The sequence below is a fragment of the Centroberyx affinis genome, unplaced genomic scaffold (assembly GCF_046629955.1).
Source record: "Centroberyx affinis isolate AG114_WGS23_722 - 3 ecotype Tasmania unplaced genomic scaffold, CSIRO-AGI_Caff_v1 ptg001928l_1, whole genome shotgun sequence".
Lineage (NCBI taxonomy): Eukaryota > Metazoa > Chordata > Actinopteri > Beryciformes > Berycidae > Centroberyx > Centroberyx affinis.
Genome location: NW_027280290.1, coordinates 319,048 through 339,654, shown reverse-complemented (window position 1 = coordinate 339,654; position 20,607 = coordinate 319,048). Strand labels below are relative to the sequence as shown.

Here is a 20,607-nt window from a genome sequence, read left to right as displayed (position 1 = left end):
TTTGCTGTGCCCGTTCCCTTCCCTTCCCCTTTTCCCTTCGGCTCCTCCCCGTTTATGTATCAACTCTCTGACGGGTCACGTTATAAGAGGGGGGCAGTCGGTGCGAGAGCAATGGGCTCCCTCCCGAGTTACATTCTGCCTGGGCGAACCTTTAAATATTAGTCAAAGAGTCCATGGGAAAACAAAACCAGCCGAATAACAGCGAGGGACACTCTGATAATCCCGGTGCTGAGCTGTCGGACAGCCGGCTCTAATCTAACCAAAGGACCTGGGATCTCATCGCGGGGTTGATGCGAAGCGCTACGGCATTATAGGTGCACCGGACTCTGCCGACGACATGGAAAATAAATAGTTGGTAACGTTGCTTTTTATTTAATAGAATTAATCTAAAATGGCTGATTAGGGTGCTCAAATTGATTATTAACAGTATAGTCAGCAGTGAGGTCGTGTTAAAGAAAATGTAGCGTAGTGTGACATTTTATTGGGCAAAACTAGTCCCGTTTCCACAGTGTTATTCTGTAAGCAAGTTGTCACTTGCTTTAAAACGCCACAACGCAAGCCTGTGTCGCGCTGTTGTGACTTTAACAAGAATTCAGCCCTAACGAGAAATCAATATCATTTTCCTATAATATAGCCTACTATTAGGGATTAAAGTGAGTCTGTTGTATTCAATAGGGAGTTTACAGCGGTATTTCTGTCTCTTGTTGAGTCACTATAGGATTCTGCGGTAGAATGTTTGTCTTTGTAGTTTCGTTTGGGAATTTGCTGCCGCTTTGAATATGTTACCTGTTTGATTAGAGCCGTCGCCTACTAACGCAAGATTTGCTATTTGTTGTAATTTTGTCAGTAAGTTGCCAGTAAGCCTTTACTGCAACTGAGTTTCGTCACCTGTGAGCGGGCTGTTTGGCCCAAAGCTGTCTGTGCCAACTCGGACGAGATGTAAGTAAGGTAGAAACCAGAGTAGACTAGGGCAATTTTCTCTTTCTCTCTTTCTCGTGATGTCTTCTTTTTTGAGGAGGGGGAGGATTATATATCAAAAGGAGCTCACTACAGAAATCAGTTACTCATATTCTGAAACTAATTGTCAATTTTCTCCCTTCAGACACAGGACATCCATTTGGACTGAATTAGAAGTCATGGACGAGAGATGGAAAAACTGCTTTGAAGAGGAACTTCTGTGTCCTATTTGCCTGAATGTTTTTGATGAACCCATTCAGCTGCCATGCAAGCATAACTTCTGCCGGGGTTGCATCTCCGAGGCCTGGGCTAAAGAAGCCGCAGCAGTCCGCTGTCCCGAGTGCAACCACGACTACGAGCAGAAACCCATGCTCGAGAAGAACATTAAGCTCGCCAACATAGTGGAACATTTTAACGCTCTGAACACTGAGAAGGTCCCCGCTGTACTGCACTGTGTCCTCTGCAGACGGGGCCCCCCGCTGCCTGTGCAGAAGGTCTGTCTGCGCTGCAAGGAGCCCTGCTGCCAAACTCATATCCAGACACACCTACAGCAGCCATGCGCAGCCCCGGGACACCTGTTAGTCGATGTGGAGGAGCTGAGGGCCTGGACCTGCCCGAAGCATGAGGAGTACAGGCTGCTCCACTGTGAGGAGGAGCAGGTGGCTCTATGTCCGTTTTGCTGTATCTCCCGCTGCACTAGCCAAAGACACACAGTCTGCGACGTGGATACACAGCGCACACAGATGCAGGTAGGTAAACTGCACCCTGCCCACTGAGCAGTGAAACCTGCACCCTCACTCACTCACTCACTCACTCACCCGCTCGTACCGACTGACTATCAACTCAAAGGCAGGAGGCTGTCAAAGGATTCAGCAAATAGACTTCACTCCCTCTATCTGTCCACCATTCTTGTTAATCCTCCCTTTCTCCTGTGGAATTTTGTTTGAATGTCGGGGGAAGCAAACACTTTTCGCAGTTCACCAGTCTATAAAGGCTCCCTCTCCTTGCCTCCTCCTTTAATCTTAACTGATGTGAAAGGACTGGACAGGTGAAAGCCACCCTCCAGGGTGCATGGATAGAGCATACACACACACGTACACATACCACACACACATGCATGCACACATTACACATTGCTGCTGACCTTGATCATACCACCCACTCCATACCACGCCTTCACATTACCAGCCCTATGCCCTCGGGTAGGCTAAGTGCTGTGATGCAATCTGTAGCCACCGGAAATGATGATTACATGCTGTGGGGGCGGTTCCACATCAGAATGTAGTCTGGTTTGTTCATGCAAGTCTCTAATCAGTTCTGGTAATGGTTTCAGGATTTATCAATAAGCAAATATATACTGGCAAGTGCTCAGAGCCTGTTTAATGGATTAACTTACTGCTGATCAGACAGTAATAGCATACAAGTAGCATGGAATTACACAGTATATGCATCTTGAAATTGACACATACTGTATATCTCATCGGCAAAGAAGTTTAGCAAATTCTGCTTGAAAATTCAGCTTGAACCATTCATGGGAGGCAGAGTGTGAGATAGTGAAATGATGGGGGAGATAAAGGGAAAAAAAAGAAGGGAGAAAAGAGAGAAAGAGAGATTCTACTGTATGTGTGTTAGTCCAACTGGCCACAGGTGAATAATGATCTGGCTTGGCCAGCCTGGCCTCAGGATGCATGGAGGAATGCTTCTTGCATAAGGCCGACGTGTCATGGCTCTAACTGTAGTCAACGCTTGGCTAAAGGGAGAGAGAGAGATGCCTCAGATTCTGTTTCATTTCAGTTTGCTCTCTTTTCACAAGTCTAATATAAGTGGCAAGGTGTGATACAGCCGCCCACGCTGCCTCATGTACGTTTCTTCCCTGTTCCTCCCTATCAGATCTGTGGAGGGGCGGGAGTGAGAATCAGATTACTTTTAGCATCTGTCATGTTGCGGTCTTGTTGATATGGTGATGGTCGTGTTATTCTACTTCAGAATGTTATGGACGCGTGCAGCATTTCTTTCCAGTGTGTGAATCACAAAGTTCTAAATCTCTTAAAGTCTTTATTGCAACTGTTGCTCCGGTTCAAAGCTATTATTGGGACAAAAGCTGTCTGTTCAGCCCTTTCCACAGCTGCTCTCCACACACACACACACATACACACACACACACACACACATATTTCTGTTCTTTCACAACTGTCTGTTCGTAGGGTAAATCGAGTCATCCAGGAGTCAGAGTTCCTGGCAGCAGCCTCTCCCTGCTCCTCCTCCTCCCCTGCCTGTAGCACAAGGGGAAGGGTGGGTGGACTGGGTTGGGTTGGGTCCAGAGGTGTTCCTCTTCTGTCCCCCTGTGGGCCTCCTACCTGCCCCCCCTCCTTAACCACCCACCCCTTGTTAGCCACTGGCCAGCTGTGTTGAGCAGGCAGTTGCTCACTTCTTTACATACAGTCGGCTCTTTTGAGTTAACGGTGTCCATGCGAGGACCCGCACACACAGAATGAAGTCTAATATTGATCAACATGGCATTAACCAAGAAGTTGGGCTTTAGTGTACACTGGGACATTTGTTCAAGTAATTTGAGGCCAGAGTTTCTTCTCATTGCTCCTTACTGTGAGGTTGTTCTCCTCGGAGGAGCTGTGGTCTATTTTGGTGAAAGGATTTGAATTCCCCTGGCAGCACTCTAGCTGCTTATGTGATAAACAAAGAAGGGACAACCAATGTTGCTATGTTCATATCTTTGGTTATCTTTGGCTCTTTGGCTCTCAAGCAAGACTTTCACAGTGACCTTCAGTAGGCATACTCATAATTTCAGGAGGAAAAAGGAAGAGTAATATAATAGTAATTTCATCCCTGGGACAGGCGGAGGAGGAGCCCACCCACACAACCTCACCTTGGTTTTCTCAGGAACCCCAGCAGGAAACCATCGCTCATGGAAGCTCTGCTATTTGCTGCTTTTGGTATCTGGGTTTGAGTGAGTCAGTTACCCAGAATGCTGAGGGCAGTCCAATGACATCAGACGTGGGGAATAGTTGTCAGTTGATTGTGAAAGAGGCTCTCTGTTCATTGAGCCCGAGGCTCTTCATTTAAACATGAGCTTCCTGGCAACCCGCGGGTGTCTGGATGCCTAAATAGGACAGTGGGGAAAGTGATCATTGGCGGGTTTAATCTTGATAAAGGTAGGCTTTCACGCTGCTACAGAAAGATCAGCAACCAGACAGTTCCGAATGTTCCCCTCTTGCTATTTCAGGCGCACAACAAGACAAAGGGGGAATTGGAGGAAACATGGCAAAATGAGGAAGATAGTAGAGCGGAAGCATCTAGGCACAGACAAGCTGTGGCCATGATGTGAGGCCAACTCGCTTACAGCAGGTCATGGAAAGCAGCATTTTATGACTATAGCAATAACCCAAGAAGATGTTGTTTGTTGGTACAACAATGATACCATGGGTATGAGGCACAGCCAAGCTTTTATACAATGTTTTATACAATGGTTACTAATGCATGTGTACTGTCTGAAAAGTTTTTTCAAAGCCGTATGCATACATTCAAATAAAAAGTCAGCTAACTCCCTGGTTACCACAAGAGCATGGAAGCCTACTGTATAAAGGATGGCTCATTCTTTATGGGAATTATCAGCACAGTTGTAATATGTCTTTGACCAATGAGATTGCTTGGCTTGTGTGTATAGAAAGATATAGTGTGGTAGATGTGGTAGAGATGCAGGACATGTGTCATGAGTGTGTGACATAGGATTACATTAATATTGATGTATGATATGCACTGACCTCACTTAGAGACAGGGTGACAGACTAGGTTTGGGAGAGGGGTTCAGGAAATCGATATTGATAAATATCAAGTGACATAAAGAGAGATGGGGAGTGAATACTAGAAGTGGTTATGAGAGAGTGAGTGGGAGGATAAGAAGAGAAGAACAGTAGAGGAATAGCCTCCCTGGGACTGTGGCTGGTGTCTGCACCCCTCGATTTGGATGTGATTTGTCCTCAGTCCTTGCCGGGCCTTCTGACAAACAGGGCTAGAGGGAAAATAGTTGAGCGTTTATTTTTGAATCACATTTGACAACTCAGTTTCTGTCCATGGAAACCAAAGAATGCTCTGCAAGTGCGAGCTATTCATTATATTCCACCAAGGTACAAATTTAACAACATAGCCTAACAAAAAAGGCTAATTAAAGGCAGGTTTGTTGTCCCAGTAGAAAAGACGTGAGAACAGCTAGAAAGCTCTAAAACACAGGCATTTTATGTTGCAGGGCCTGAAACGCTAAGGTAAGGTCCCCATCCCCCGTTCTCTCACTGCAGAGATTTCAGTACCACAAAGCATACGGTAATATGCATTCTTGATTGCTCTAGTGGGACCCCGTTAAACACATGTGGCAACGGATGCATAATCCTCTCAATTATTATTTGAAATGCAATATTTTCTTCCAAGCACTCAACTCAAATAACACTTTTGGTTATTATGAGGTCCCCTGCTGGTGGGAGTCTATTTCATTTGAAACTGTTGAAACAGAACATGCTAAGTGGGAGAAACAGAAATGTTTTTACAGTCTTCAGGTGACAAAGACTAGCCATCTTCACCGAAACGGATTGACAGTTTCAAAGACTATGAAGAAATGCATAAACAAGCAAAAGTGGAAGGATTATTATGCATTGGCTGGTGTTTATATCACACTCTCACACCTTACGGACTGGGATTTAGTATTCAACTACCTCACCCCCTCTCACTCTCCAGGTCTCTGTCATACAGAGTTTTTCCCCAGTCCATGGGTCCATTAGTTGTTTTGTTTTATGCAATAACTAAATTCATAGTGCAATAATTCATAGTGTGTATTATTATTAATTATTATTTATGCTGCTCTTTTAATTGCCTTTCTTTGCCTGTTTTTAAAAGCTGACTCAGTGAGTTACGCACAAGAATTCCAATGTACCTGTACCGTTCTGTACCTGTGCAAATAACAATAAATCTCTTGAAATCTTGACATCTTGATGTGTTTTGTGTAGCGATGAGATGCAGTGTTGACTTGTTGTGGTATGGCATATTGCAGTGTGAGTTTAGAATAGTGGCTACTGGAGGAACCAGCCAGTTGTTGTCTGTAGGACTCCATGAGTGTTGTAAGCAGCTGAAGAGGCCTGTTGCTGTGATACCACAATGTAGCTACACTGAGACCCACTCACTAGAGACCGCAGGAATGTCCTTCTCTCCCTATCTCTTTTTTGTTTCTAACTTTCTCTCCGTTGCCTCCACTCTCTTTTTGTATGTCTTTCTCACTTCCATTCTGCCTCGTTCTTGGCATGTGCAAGCAGAGCCCCACAGCACTTTGCCTCCGCTCTCTTTCCCTTTCTCCCTCACACACTCACGGGGAGGGAGAGAGCGGACCCCAGCGTTATGCACACAGACATGACAATCTGTCACTGACACAGAGGCCAATGCAAACAATGGGAGCAATGCATGTGGCAAAATGAGAAAGCAGAGAGGGGTAGTGAGACTCCCCCGCTTTTGCTCTCTCCCTCTCTCACACACACACATTAGCTTTCACATATAAATACATACACAAGCGCTTTGTTGCCATGACAGCCGCTTTTCTCTTATTTGGGCATAGTGCCTTTCCCATGCAGAAACAGTTCATTAAAAAGCCTACCTGCCCTCCCCTGTTCCTAGTTAGCTGTCAGCCTCTGACTGGAGATTGATTTCCATCTCCTGCAGTAAATGGAGAAGGATTATGTTTACTGGGTCTTTTACTGGCCTTTGGCTCTCTCTCTCTCTCTCTCTCTCTCTCTCTCTCTCTCTCTCTCTCTCTCTCTCTCTCTCTCTCTCTCTCTCTCTTCTGATTCAGCTCACAGGGGAAGTTGGCTGGTCCCAACATTAGACTGCGCTTGACGTTTCAGAATCCCTGATAAACTTAGAAATGGGAATCAGAGACATGGGAATCAGTTGGTGTGGTTTGTGTTTGCCTCTGCTGGTGCTCCCCCAATGGATGAATGCATGTGGTTGTTGCTGGCAGTTGTTCCCTTGGTCTAATCAGGATTCTGGAGGAGGTTGTCTTAGTGACTTGTGAATACCAGTCAGGTCTGCTGAGGTCACAGCACAGGCCAGGGTTGTGTGAGAATGTGTGTGTGTGTGTTTCAGGGATGGACTTTCTATTTTTCTACCTTCAATGTATTCTGTTATGGACAGAGGATATCTATCTATCTGTCTCATCTATCTCACGTATCTATCTCATCTATCCACAGACCATGTTAATGAGGCAGCAGGAGAGACTGGATGGTCGTGTTCAGAACATCGATGAGCAGCTCAGCAAGCTGGAGTCAGATAAGACAATGATGAAGGTACAGTAACACACACTCACACACTCTGTTACAGAGACACAATGCTACATATCAGCACTGCACACCCCCTATCGTCTTTGTCCTCTGAACCAGTCATTTTACGTGGGTCTCTGCTTTAATCAAATGAGTTTCTGCTTTTGTTCACTGTTGAAAAATGAAAGGAAATTGTGATTTATCTCTGAATGGCTTTGAACGTGGCTGGTGTATTAGGTGGAAAATGTATTTCACAAAATAGCTTTTCCACATCAATTTTAGTCTTTACAGTGCTGTTACAAAAGCATTGATTCTTCAAAGGCAGAGTAGCAAACCCAATTAATTCAGTTGAAGATTTTATAATCTTTATAGGATAATTTATTTTGTTTTGAACCCATGTCTTTATTTGATTTCTGTTCAATAGTGTTAATAACAATTCATGTAATTTGCAGGCTATGCTGAGAGATTGCAAAAACCATCAACAAGACTAGGTCAAAACCTAGTATATGGCTGGACCGTGTATGGGTGTGCCACGTGCCACGGCCGACCAATGGTGTAACTAACTCCGCTGTAGACTGCTAATACAGAATAATAGTCCATACATCCATACTGATCGTTCCAGCGCGTCCCGTCTCTCTCTCCACCGCTGTCATCTCCACCACGCCCACGGCCCGCATTGATCCTGCCGTTCCAAGCGCCAGGCACTCTGTTACCTGTCGGTGCCGAAAACGCTGTTCGCCGGACACCGGGGGTGCATCGTCATCGGGACCCCGGCCGATTTCGGCCGGATCATCGGGAACAAATTGGCGGCCAGCTAGTGGCACTGGCTGGAACCGCGGCCCGGGAAACTTCGGGAAGGTCGGAAATAAGCCCTCGGCGTGATGAAACCTCCATGCTTGCTTGTGTCTCTCTCAGAACAGAGGGGCTTCAGGTGGACTGAGCTCGCGCATATGCATCGTCATAAACGGTGATATGATATAATTGTATAGATTCTACTTTAGCTTCAGCTTACATGCATGATATTGGTCAGCCTGCTTACTGTGTGGGAGAAACGGGCTCCTGATCTCAGCGGAGAAACTAGACGGCGGAGAAAACGAAACTGAAATTTCTGGCTCTGTGATCCTATGATGTGCCACGTGCCACGGCCGACCAATGGTGTAACTTGATCACTCAGTCAGTCAGTCAGTCAGTCAGTCAGTCAGTCAGTCAGTCAGTCAGTGACAGACATTCGCGTTTGTAGGGCTGGCCCCTCTGTTGCGGTCCAGCCAAAAAAGACAAAGGCATTTTGCACTTGTGGGTGACATGTCTCTAACCTGTCTGCTCTCTATAGGATGCAGTGTCTGAACTGAAGGAGCGTGTGAAAGCCCAGTATCAGCGGATGCATGCGCTGCTAGAAGCGGACCTGAATGAAACCATGCAGCTGCTGGACAGCGCTCACAGTTTGCACCGGCAGAAGAACTCCCATCAGGCTCTGCAGCTCAAGGAGAGGCGTCAGGAAGCAGACAAACTCCTGAGCTCATCACAGATGTTCTTCCAAAGAGCAGAGAACATTAACTTCATGAAGGTAGAAATCTTCCTGTTTTCTCTCTCCTCTCCTCACATGCATGCCACACACACACACACACACTCAACCCTCCTGTGCTGTGAAGTCATATGTATTCCTCAGTATTCCTCACATTACCGGCTCTGTTAGTGGGAGGTTTAAGAGCAGATGGAGGACCTGAATGACTCATCTGTCTTCTGATTGTCTTTTTCAGAACACAAAACCCTACCAGCTGTTAATGGACAGGTAAGAATTTCTATTTCACTTACTGCATGAGGACTCTGTCACATAGTTGTATCTACTGTATGTAAGAAGCTCAGTGTATGACTGTGTGTGTGTGTCTTTTTGTCAGGTCAAACTCGCACCTGGGCGATGCCCTCCCGCCACACAGAGTGAGCCAGCTCAACTCTCATCATTTCCTCTCCGAACTGTCAACGAGAGAGCAGAACCTGCGCAAAATGCTGGAGGGTAAGAGAGAGCGGCGATGAGAAAATAAAGATAAAGGGGAAAGTGTGGTTTTAGGATGTTGAACTACAATTTTGGGGATTTAATATGGTCAGAAATAACTATGTGTTAACTCTCTCCCCTCTCTCTCTCTCTCTCTCTCTCTCTCTCTCTCTCTACTTTCCATTCTCAGAGCCATTCAGTGAGTCGCCCATTCTTCAGACTGTTCTGTCTCACAGCGGCTGCAGTGGCTCCAGCGTAGGGACTGGTCCAGGAACAGAGAAGAGGAAATACGGCATGGCTTTCCCGGACAGTAAGCCTGGAACCTCCACCTCCCAGGATCTGGCCTCCAGTAGCAAAAAAGCCTTCATGGCAGACCAGAGCCATCGTGGTTCCTCCTTGTATTCCTCTGGGGGCCTCCCCCAGACTCCTCACACTGGCCCCAACCCTAGCCGGGGCCTTGGCAGCTCGGCCCATCACTTCGGGGGTCTGGGGTCCAGCTCTAGCCACCACTCAGGGACCATGTTCTCCCCCTCGCACTTCCCCGGCGGAGGCGCCTCTCAGCAAGCCATGCTGCCACAGTACGAAGGGAGGAAAGTACTGATGTGCACTCTGGATAACTGCTGCTGCCCCGGAGCCGCCCCGCGCGGCCGCTCCGCTTACCCAGCGCCAAACTCCTTCCCCTGGATACCTTCTCAGGAGTTTAACCCTCATGCCCCGCTGCCCTCCGGCCAGCCGCTGCAGGGTCTTTCCATGAGGGGCTTGATGGACGCCTCACAGACAGCCAGACCCCCCGGCTTCTATGGGCTCTACGGCCAGTCCTCAGCCAAGCACTATGTAACCAGTTAATAAACCAGAACAGCATTTGCATCAGAATTTGTCCCATCTTTGTTTTTTGTTCCTTTCCCTTTTTTGGTTCGCTGAAAGATTTGTTGCCTCTGCCACCTCCTCACTTCCTATTTCTGCCTTTCTCATGCCAATTTACTCTCGCACTCTCCTCCAAGATGACTTTATTTTAACATTCACTTGACCCTATTTTTAGGAAACGTGCCCTATTTACTTTGGTAGCACTCATCGTTTCCATGTTATGACAATAAGGGTAAATCAGTGTGTGGTTGTTCTAAATATAAAAGGCCACTGTGTAGGCTTTGGGGCTGGGTGGCTAGAGTTGTACTGGTGGTCTGGTTGGAACAAGGCTCTGGTAGTCTGGTAGCTTCAAGGCATCTGAGCCACTGACATTACCAGAGTCTGTATCTGGGGTGAAACAGAATCTCTTACCACAGCAACAAAAGTAATGGTTTAATTTGAAAACCATATACCAGTCATCATTTGTGTTCTTCCTTATTTTCTGTTTCAGTTTGACTGGAAGTGCTAATGTGAATATGTAGTCTTAAATCCATTCAAGCAGGTACACCTTAAAGGAAAAACATATCCGTCATCCAAGAGCCTTGATATGGACTCCAGAGACTTCAGTGCCTAAAGACTGTTAACTTGCTGTTATTGTACTTGGAAGTTCCTAGCTCTTGATTTCCTGTTTGCGGCTGAAAGCATGCAGGGAGCCTCTCCATGCACTCCAAAGTCCACGTGGCTTAGAAACACACTGGACTACAAATGCTTGTCAGGTTTTTCATGACTTTTTATACAGGACTATGAATAGACCAAAATCAGTGAAAATATTGAATAAACAAGCATATTATATTACATTCCGTTGTATTTCAAGCCTTGGTCTGAAAATTTGAGTGGAATCTCATGGGCTATCTTCCGTGGTTATACTGTATATTTCAAACCAAGTGACATATATTTATTATTTCAAACATGATTTGGCCATGATGATTATATTTGGATGTCTGTTTGTACTGAGAAGCAAGAGGTTTTGTTATCTGTTTAGGTGAAGAGGTTTCACAGTTTGGACTCAGGCTCACCAGGTCACATTTGAAATGTTGAAGCTTCCTGTCAAAAAAGCGTCATCATATTGCAATGCACCCCACCCTGTAACCGGCCCACAGTCTATTCATAGGCCGAGACTGTGTGGCTCATAAAAGCAGAAAAGACACGGGATCTACTGTATTCGGAGGAATCCGGGAGCATGATGGAGGAGGTTTGGACAATGATTTGTTACAGACCCGGCGAGGCAGGCCCATTATTTGCCAATTTAGGACAGTTCACTTCCTTGTCAACATCCTGGTCTCTGGCACAATCACTGTCTCATCCCTCTTTGTCTCATTATTGGAGCTGGTTGGCAAGTTAGGTCACAGAACAGGAATAACTGATGAGTAGCACCTCCCTCGCTTTCTCCCTCCCTCCCTCTCCTGGGGTATCATTTGCTGGGTCTCAACGCAGAGGAGGAGGGGCAGGATGGCGGATGATATAAGCGCAGAGTTTTAATGAGGGCTGGGACGGTATAGTCATCTACTTATCTGTCACTCATACTCCTTTCATCCTTCCCCTCCCCCCCAGCGAGACGGTGAGATAGGGGGAATGAGCTGAGGGGCGGAGTGGAGGGCCGGGAAGGAGGAGAGAAGAGAGGGATGAATGGTTAGAAAGGGGAGAAGATGGGTGTGTGTGTGTGTGGGGGGGGGGGGGATACTGTGCATGTGAGGCACATCACTTATTTATGGGTTATAAAATGTTCTGCCCTCCTCTCTGTTTCCTCCTCCTCTCTAGTCCAGTCTTCCTCTCTCTTTTTTCCCCTCCTCTTGACTTATTCAAATTGGAGAGAGTGAATAAGGAAGATTTGTGATATGCCTTCCAAGACCCCGGCCCCTTTAGCACTGAATACGAGGCAGAGGAGTGGGAGGAGCCGAGGTTTAGTTACAGTGTGAAGAGTGTGGCATCATTCTGACATTTATTGTGTCTGTGTGTGTGTGTGTGTGTGTGTGGGGGGGGGGGGGGGGGGGGGGGCATGCATGTGACAGCCTATTAGCATTCCCCTTGTGCACTGCTCGCTTCTCTGTGTGTGTTATTAATAAAACATAGATATTCTGAAGGAGGCCATACCATTAATTTAATCCATATAAATTCATTCATATATCTGCATATTTATATCAACTTTTCCATTTTAAGGAGGCAAGACATATCAGGATTAGGAGATTCTCATTTCAAAGAAAGCTGAGCTTTGACTGGAAGGGAAATTTAATTCAGTGTAAAAACAGAAAAAAAAATCACATTTGGTATTAGTGTATTTGAGATGCAAGATTTCTGAAGCAATATTTTGAATCACCTCCATTTTTCTTTTCTTTCTGCATCACAGTATCAGTCACTGCACATCATTACACAATCAGTGACATAACATCGGCAATGATTTCAGTATTGGCACAAATATTAGACTTGAAGAAAAGCATGTAGCCTGCATGTGTGTTTGGTTTGGGCTCGGTACGAGTCAAATCCTGTTGTGGGAGCGAATGTGTGCTCAGGTGTCAGCGAACAATCACCCAGTTAGTGTGTGTTTGCCCATTTGCGCAGAAGTAGACTTAGTGTGTGTGTGTGTGTGTGTGTGTGTGTATGCTTTTTGGTGAGGTTATGTATAGGGTAAAGGATGATGCACTTGACAGCTGTGCTCTGTTGTGGCAGGTGTGTTCGAGCTGTGTATGTATGAGTATAACACGCCCCTGCCTGCAGCAGGACCTGAGACTGTGTGCGTGTGTGTGTGTGTGCGTGTGTGTGTGTGTCTGTGTGTGTGCGTGTGTATGTTCGATGCATGGGGAACTTTCAGCTGTTGTGCAGCTGTTGTTTGTGTGCTTTACTCGGGGGCTGAGGGTGCTGTTGGAGTTACAGTGGGCACTATCTCTCTCTCTCTCTCTCTCTCGCTCTCCCTCTCTCTCTCTCTCTCTCTCGCTCTCTCACTCTCTCTCTCCCCCTCACACACACACACACACACACACACACACAGAGTTAGGTTGTTACAGTATTACCCAGAAGGTCTTTTGTATTCCTCTAAGTCTGTTTCGATATGATGAAATGGAGACACAGGAACAGGTGTTTGTATCATTAAATATCAGTAATATCTCTGCAATATTAGCAATGCAGCCATGGATCTGCTACTTCTCCTCAGGTTGGAAGAGCATGTTGTTTTTAGAGAACTATATTATATTAAAGGAAAAATCCACCCTAAACCACACTGTTAACAAAACAGCTGTTGGCGATGTATCTTGCATTTCTGGGTCCATTTTGTTGTTTGGTGTATTTTTCTTGGCCAAGCGTAGACAATGTGACATCATGTGGAGATATTTCCAGCGCAGCTACAATGGAGCTTGATAGCAGAAAATTCATGCTGGGATATGCTCCAGACCCCCCCTACCCACCCTCGGGACCCTGAATAGGAATAAGCGCTTATGGAAAATGAATTAATGCATAAAACATCAACGGTAAACGTCAGGTTTTGGTGTCAGCCTCAATCAAAGAACAAGGGCTTCTTTCTAGATTCGCCATTTTGCATCAAGGTTCAACAATCATACAGGGAGAAATCCATCGTAGAAGAGGCAGAGAGAGCAATCCACAGGCAGTAGCCTCAATAGACCAGAATGCAATGCAGCCACAAGACATGTTGTGTTTTGATTAAGGAGAAAGTCATGTTGGGGAATGACTAACTGAAGCAAAACTAGACAAGTCAGGTTGAGGGAAAGTGGGTACAACAAAAAGGTAAAATACATCACTTCATCACAAAATAACAGATAGATGTTTGCTCTCTGGACTCAGATGAATATGATTGATACAGTTCCAATACTACTGCAAAGCTAATAGCTTGCCTAACTGTTCCATCAAGTCAGTTGTGGAGGGGAGAAGTGGCAGCATTATAATGCATGATAGTACATGGAATAAATGAGTGAGTGGAGGGGTATTAGTGTGATCTTCTGGACAGTCACACACAGTCTTAGCAGTCCTCCCACCAATGTTCACAGGAACATGCACATATGTATGCACACAGAGAGTTACTATTCATCAATCATGCAGAATGCTGATAACTACCTTCATCTGATAAGGCCTTTGAAATCTGTGCCAAAACTCAAATCCGGGATAGTAGCGTACAAACACGCGCACCCACTCAGCGCACAAACATCAAAGACAAAGATCCATGGCAATGTTTATTGATCTGCAGGTCTATTTTTGCTCCTCTGTAAATCAGTGGAGCATAAAGCAGTCCTCTGTCAAGTTTCAGCTGGAGGGAAACAACAGGGTAAACAGGCAACAATATTACAACAATGTATCTAACCAAAACAACCAGACGGAAAGGGTGTGTGTGTGTGTGTGTGTGTGTGTGTGTGTGCGCGCGTGTGTGCGCGCGTGTGTGCGACTGCTGAATTGCAACAGTGTGTGAGTGTAGGTGAGTGTGACATGCATTTCAGAGAGGCATAAAGCAAAATTAAAGGGCATTTTGGAGTCCTTCTGTGGAGAACAGCTGTATCAATCTTTGAGTGAGAATACAAAGTGGCATGCTTGAGCAGTTGCCATAGTAACTCCAGGTTTTGACATTGCTGTGACACAGGTTCCACCCTGTAAGTGTGTGTGTGTGTGTGTGTGTGTGTGTGTGTGTGTGTGTGTGTGTGTGTGTGTCTGTGTGTGTAGTATGTGTGTGTGTGTGGAGCCACAAAACACAAGTGGAGACCTCTCCTTCACATGTGTATGGGACACACACACACACACACACACACACACACACACACACACACCTGTGAGCTTGCTCCATTTGGAAAGTGTTTGATATATTATACCAATGGTTCCCAACCTCTTTTAACCGGTGACCCCATACTGTGGTGGGAAATATTCTGTGGCCCCAACGTCCAAAATAACATAAAAGGTATGGAAATTAGAGTTATAGAAATGAATGAATTATTGATGAAAGAATGAATTATTGTAATGAATTGCAATGTTTCTTTCCTTAAAGGAATAGTGCACTGTACAGTGTCCAAAAGCTTCAGCTGATAACTTTTCATTTCAAAGTAATGATCAGATGATATGTGTAGCCTAATGTTTTTTGTTTTAATTTTGAATTTTGAATAGAGCCCATATCAAAGGATCCTGTGATCTGAGTAAAGATCTCGCTTCCACAGTCAGACAGCTTGGACTCACCAGCAGCTTTGTTGTAACCATTAAACTGTACAAATTGCTAGGCTATGAATTGATTTTGCTGATTTGATGCATCTGAATAGCCAAAGAGGCTCATCCCGGTATGGAAAACATACGCCCCCTGGTGACGTCACGCTGACGAGAAAGCGAGCAGGAAGTTGTTTCAGCCAGGTATTTGCATTAGCAAACTTCTGTTATTTTTGCTTTTAATACCGATTTCATATCAATGCATGTCGCAAATATCTGAATGCCTGATTTAAAATCACTGTTGCTGAAAGTTGTATATGAGAGAATAATAATAAGCTACTTCTGCGTCTGAGTGGAAGTTGTCCTGCCACGTTCATCACCTTTTTACTGCATCGCTTTGGGTCAGATGAAGTTAGATTAAATTAGAAATGTTGAATGGCCGCACTGAGGCAATGTGTCGGGGCATAAAAACACACAGAGTTACAACCAACAGACAACTCTCATCTCAGAAGTTTCTTTTTTCCACCAGCTGACAACAGCAGCGACCAGAAACCCCCAGGTTGTGCTTTCCCCGAGTTATACACTAATATTCCCCTTTCTATCGGTATGTAAAAACCCCGTGTACTTTCAAACACGATAGTCGCTGATGAGCCAAATGAACTGCGTGGAAAGATTTCCAGCGCTCGGTAATGAATTGTGTAAATGAGCAGCATATGGCAGGCAGGCAAAGCTGCTGGTAAACATGCAGAGCTCAAAGTCTGGGCGGTCAGATGAGTCAATAGGCATATTTCACTGCATGGAGATGTGTCGTGTCAGGTTTTTTATGCTGTTAAATGCAACGTGACAGATTTGAGAATGCTCATCACTTCAAAAAGGTTCAGGAAAAACTGGAGTCCTAAGTTCCTAAGACATTTTAGAGGTTTACTATACAAATACAAATCACAGCAAACCCATACATCCCTCGGGTAATTATACTATCACTATAAATGAGTTTTATAGTGATAGGGACCCCCAAATAGACACACATTAGGCCACAGACCCCCTTCTGATAAGATTTTGTCTGAGGCAACATCAGGCTGGAAGATTTAGTGTTGAATCGCATAACTGTCCACACTGTAAGTGGGGAGATAATAGTGGTGAGAGTCAAACCCATGATTAGAAATCTCATTTAATTTAATTTAATTTTCATTTTTATTTTGTTTCGACGTTTCAGCTGAAAGGAAACAGCAGGGCAAACAGACAACAACATTCCAACAAGACAGAAACGCCCTTCCTCTTTTGAGAGATCAAAAAATGCAATTTCAGGCCTTTCTCTGATAATTTTCCTATAGTGTTTCAGGGCTCAAAGTAGGCCACATGGGCTACAGGAGTTAGAAATACTGTATGCCGTAGGACTGTACATTTTTTTTCACCTTCTTCTCCCCAGTGCATTAAGAATGGACCTGAGCCGCTTTGACATCGATGCTCCCCGGTGGGACCAGACTACATTTACCGGCCGACTGAAACACTTCTTCAACATCACAGACTGTCGAACTGCACTGCTGCCTGATGCCACTCTGGACCAGGCCAAAGAACTGGTGGAGAGCTGCAGGTGGGGAGATGACGCTCACCTATCCATGGCATATGTCTGCTGGATCAGTTGTAATATGTTGTTTGTGTGTGTGTGTGTGTGTGTGTGTGTGTGTGTGTGTGTGTGTGTGTGTGTGTGTGTGTGTGTGTGTGTGTGTGTGTGTGTGTGTGTTAGAGCGGGCAGTGTACCACCCGGCACCACAGAGGAGCAGTTGTTCTACGCTAAGAAACTGTACGACTCTGCCTTCCACCCAGACACCGGTGATCGTATGAACCTGATTGGACGCATGTCCTTCCAGGTGCCTGGTGGTATGGCCATCACTGGCTTCATGCTGCAGTTCTACAGGTGAGAGCCACGTTCACAGCAGGGTGGAGAATCACAATCCAAGCTACACTACTGTAACCATGCGTGCCGTGTGTAGGATGACGATAGGGATGTGTGTGTATGTGTGTGTGTTTATTTGTGCTGTTCTGCAGGACAGTACCGGCAGTGGTGTTCTGGCAGTGGGTGAACCAGTCTTTCAACGCCCTGGTCAACTATACTAACCGCAATGCTGCATCGCCTATCTCCAACACGTAAGTAACGACACTGGTCATAACATCAGCCAGCAGATCTCCCGTTATTACATGAGCCAGAAATGAAGGACACAGAAATTACCACAGTTACCTTTGTCAAAGCTGATGTACAATTCTTTCATAGCTACTCTCATTATTCTCACTGTACTTAACAATAGTTCTCCCTAAAATTAAAATTCAGTCATTATCTACTCACCCCCATGTCATTCAAAACTCCACTGAAGTTTGTAGCATCACCAATCACATGGCGAGTTAGCCCCCGTAGTTCCATCTCAGCCTTGTCCCAAACTATTGACGTTAATGCGGATATCTCTTTCACAGCTCCAAACAAGCATAAAATGTCCATCAGATTTTGCATACACCCATACAGCACTCTGGTGAAAGACTCTGCTTGCTACTGTAGGGAGCGTGGGACCAGAGCATGGTCAGTGAGGAAAATACAGGAGATAATGGGGAAAATACTGGTCTTGTGCAATTGTTTGACTACAAAACACTGGATGGAGATTTTATGTTTCTTTTGGAGCTGTAAAAAGATCATTAACTTCAATAGTTAATAGTTCAGTAGGAACTACAGGGCTAACTCGCTGTGTGTTTGGTGGTTCTACAAACTTTTCGACTGAGATGAGGTAAGTAGATAATGATATAATTTGGATTTTGAGGTGAACTGTTCCTTTAAGACGTTGTATCAGGGTATCACATATTGATGTGAGTGATGTCTGTCTCTTTTCTCAATGAAATTACTTTGTTTTAATGCACTTTTCTGCACTTTTTTAATGCACTTTTTTTTTAACAGGCAGATCGGAGTGGCTTATGCCACAGCTACAAGCACTGCTCTGGCCACAGCTGTAGGCCTCAACCTCTACACCAAGGTAAGGACTTGACAACAGCACACTGACGCTGGACCCATAAAGCTGTCCTTCCTCATAATAGTAGTGTAAAGCTTCACAAAACCTCCTCTCAGTGTACACCGGTTGGGTGTGTTTTGATCTGTGAATCATGCTTTGATATGAATTAATTGTGCTGGAAAATAATAGGAAGCATATTTTCATGATGACGTTAACTAGTTGATATTAGATTGTTACACATTGTCACGCTGTCATATGAAACTTCAAGGTAATTCCCCGACAAAACTCACCCCCGCTCCCTCTAACACCCCCTAAAGGAAGCGCTGAGACATGAGAAGCCAGATTCTTTGATGACCCTACGCTGTAAATGCACACAGTTAACATCAAAACCCCAAACCACTCGCTGACACTGTCTGTAGACTAACTGCCCACTCCCTGTCCTTCCTCATCCCTCCCTGGTTTTCCCCCTCCTCTTACCTCCACCCTCCCCTCCCAGAGAGCCCCCCCCCTGGTGGCCCGCTGGGTGCCCTTCGCAGCAGTGGCGGCAGCTAACTGTGTCAACATCCCCATGATGAGACAACAGTGAGTACCACTGCTGTGTGTGTGTGTGTGTGTGTGCGTGTATATATATGTGTGTGTGTGTGTGTGTGTGCATATGTTTTTTTTTTGGTGAGCTCAAGTGAATGTGGACTCATTATGGGTGTGTCTTTGTCTCCGTCCGTAGGGAGATTCTCACTGGCATCGCTGTCACAGACGAGAACGGCAATAAGCTGGGACACTCGAGGGTGAGGGCTTGTGAAGCAGGCACTAATAATTCACCCCGCATATTTATTCAAGCTTCCTTTAATTAGACCCCCCTCCCTCCCTCTCTCCCTCCCTCCTTCAATCCCCCCCTGATTTCCATCTCCTCCGCTATAAACTAACAGAAAGCTGCCATCAAGGGCATCACACAGGTGGTCATCTCTCGCGTTACCATGGCAGCCCCTGGCATGAGTAAGTTGTCAGGACAAAAGTCGTGTTAGTGTTACCTTCATGTGGACATCTGGCTCTCAGCGGTATCTTGTTTAGCATTCCCTCCTTCAACTAACCCCCCCTTTTTTTTTTTTCTATCCCACTCTTCCACAGTCATACTGCCCATCATCATGCAGAGACTGGAGAAGTATAAGTTCATGCAGGTGAGCTGTGTGTGTGCATACAATTTAGTGTGGGTTTGTATTACTAGATTCTTCTGTAGAGTAAACAGAGAACTGATTTTACGTTTTTCTTTTTCCAGAGGATCACATTCCTCCACGCGCCTCTGCAAGTGATGATGGTGGGAGTGTTGTAAGTGAACAAAGCCGCGCTGGTTAATTCTGCATACAATACATTCTCATTTATCTGCCGGACAGGACTGTGGGAAGCGTTGGGCTTAAACACTGCATCTCCTTCTTTTTTTCCCCTGCTCTCTCCCATGTCTTGCCCTGTGTCTCTTCCAGCCTTATCTTCATGGTGCCAGCAGCCTGCTCTCTCTTCCCACAGAACTGGTGAGTTAAACAACAGCTGACAAATGAAGAAAGGAAAACCCTTGTAAATCATCAATGTAGAGCTAAATGCTTTTTTCTGTCAGACGCTTATAGGTGATCAGGAAGGTCTCTCTGTGTGTGTGTGTGTGTGCGTGTGTGTGTTTTTCTAGTTCCATTGCCGTGTCCAAACTGGAACCAGAGCTAAGGAACTCCATTGTGTCTCAATATGGAGACAAAGTGCAGTATGTCTACTTCAACAAGGGGCTCTGATAATCTTCTGCAGATGAACCGGTTACAGCCCCCCCTCCCCCCAGCAACCCTGAAAATGTATTTTGTAATATTTCCCTGGAGATGATCTTTTCTCTCTCAGTGATTTAAAGTTTACAACTGTCTTACAAAGAGCATGTTTACAGTGAGGATGTGCTGTGCAGATGGGATCATAATGTGTATGCGCAGATGCAGAGTTGACAGTTGATATCTGTCTTTGTAAAGCTTTAAATGATATCAAATCTTTTGCTATGTCACGGTACAGCCAGTCCTGAGTTATCTATTGTTGCGGTTTATTGTCAGCTTGGCTAATGGCTTCACACTGCAACTGACTTGAAGTAGAAGTGCTTCCCAGGCATAGATCCATATCTATTGACATATCTTGCTCTCAGCTCATGGTTCTTTAGTTTTCCCATCACTTTCTTCATCCCATTGATTCATCCTCTCAGATTCAGCACTTGGTGTTTTAGAAAAATGCTATGCAAATAGTCATTCAGTATTGATTCAAACTCACTTAAGCTGACTGTTTCTTGAACACATCTGATTTACAAACTACCTGTGCT

The 20,607-nt window shown here is 45.3% G+C and overlaps 2 protein-coding genes across 2 annotated transcripts; both read left to right on the top strand.

Annotated features, from left to right (window-relative positions):
- Positions 1 to 98: 98 nt before the first annotated feature.
- Positions 99 to 11,025, top strand: trim8a (tripartite motif containing 8a). Its single transcript, XM_071530453.1, has 7 exons — positions 99 to 355; positions 1,103 to 1,706; positions 7,200 to 7,295; positions 8,599 to 8,832; positions 9,026 to 9,057; positions 9,164 to 9,279; positions 9,449 to 11,025. The coding sequence occupies exons 2-7, from the start codon at positions 1,137 to 1,139 to the stop codon at positions 10,102 to 10,104; spliced, it is 1,704 nt and encodes a 567-aa protein (XP_071386554.1). The 5' UTR covers positions 99 to 355; positions 1,103 to 1,136; the 3' UTR covers positions 10,105 to 11,025.
- Positions 11,026 to 15,464: 4,439 nt separating this feature from the next.
- On the top strand, positions 15,465 to 20,389 carry LOC139653558 (sideroflexin-2-like). The gene is made up of 12 exons (XM_071530430.1): positions 15,465 to 15,489; positions 16,712 to 16,876; positions 17,030 to 17,200; positions 17,332 to 17,430; positions 18,224 to 18,299; positions 18,772 to 18,857; positions 19,000 to 19,060; positions 19,202 to 19,268; positions 19,401 to 19,450; positions 19,549 to 19,598; positions 19,751 to 19,798; positions 19,948 to 20,389. The coding sequence occupies exons 2-12, from the start codon at positions 16,722 to 16,724 to the stop codon at positions 20,045 to 20,047; spliced, it is 963 nt and encodes a 320-aa protein (XP_071386531.1). The 5' UTR covers positions 15,465 to 15,489; positions 16,712 to 16,721; the 3' UTR covers positions 20,048 to 20,389.
- The last annotated feature ends 218 nt before the right edge of the window (positions 20,390 to 20,607 follow it).

Bases quoted from the DNA above. Each gene is read 5' to 3' on its own strand.
- trim8a (XM_071530453.1), top strand. From the start codon at position 1,137: ATGGACGAGAGATGGAAAAACTGCTTTGAAGAGGAACTTCTGTGTCCT. The intron at 1,707-7,199 runs GTAGGTAAACTG...ATCTATCCACAG, and splicing joins CACAGCGCACACAGATGCAG to ACCATGTTAATGAGGCAGCA. The intron at 8,833-9,025 runs GTAGAAATCTTC...TGTCTTTTTCAG, and splicing joins AGAACATTAACTTCATGAAG to AACACAAAACCCTACCAGCT.
- LOC139653558 (XM_071530430.1), top strand. From the start codon at position 16,722: ATGGACCTGAGCCGCTTTGACATCGATGCTCCCCGGTGGGACCAGACT. The intron at 17,201-17,331 runs GTGAGAGCCACG...GCTGTTCTGCAG, and splicing joins TTCATGCTGCAGTTCTACAG to GACAGTACCGGCAGTGGTGT. The intron at 19,269-19,400 runs GTAAGTTGTCAG...ACTCTTCCACAG, and splicing joins CATGGCAGCCCCTGGCATGA to TCATACTGCCCATCATCATG.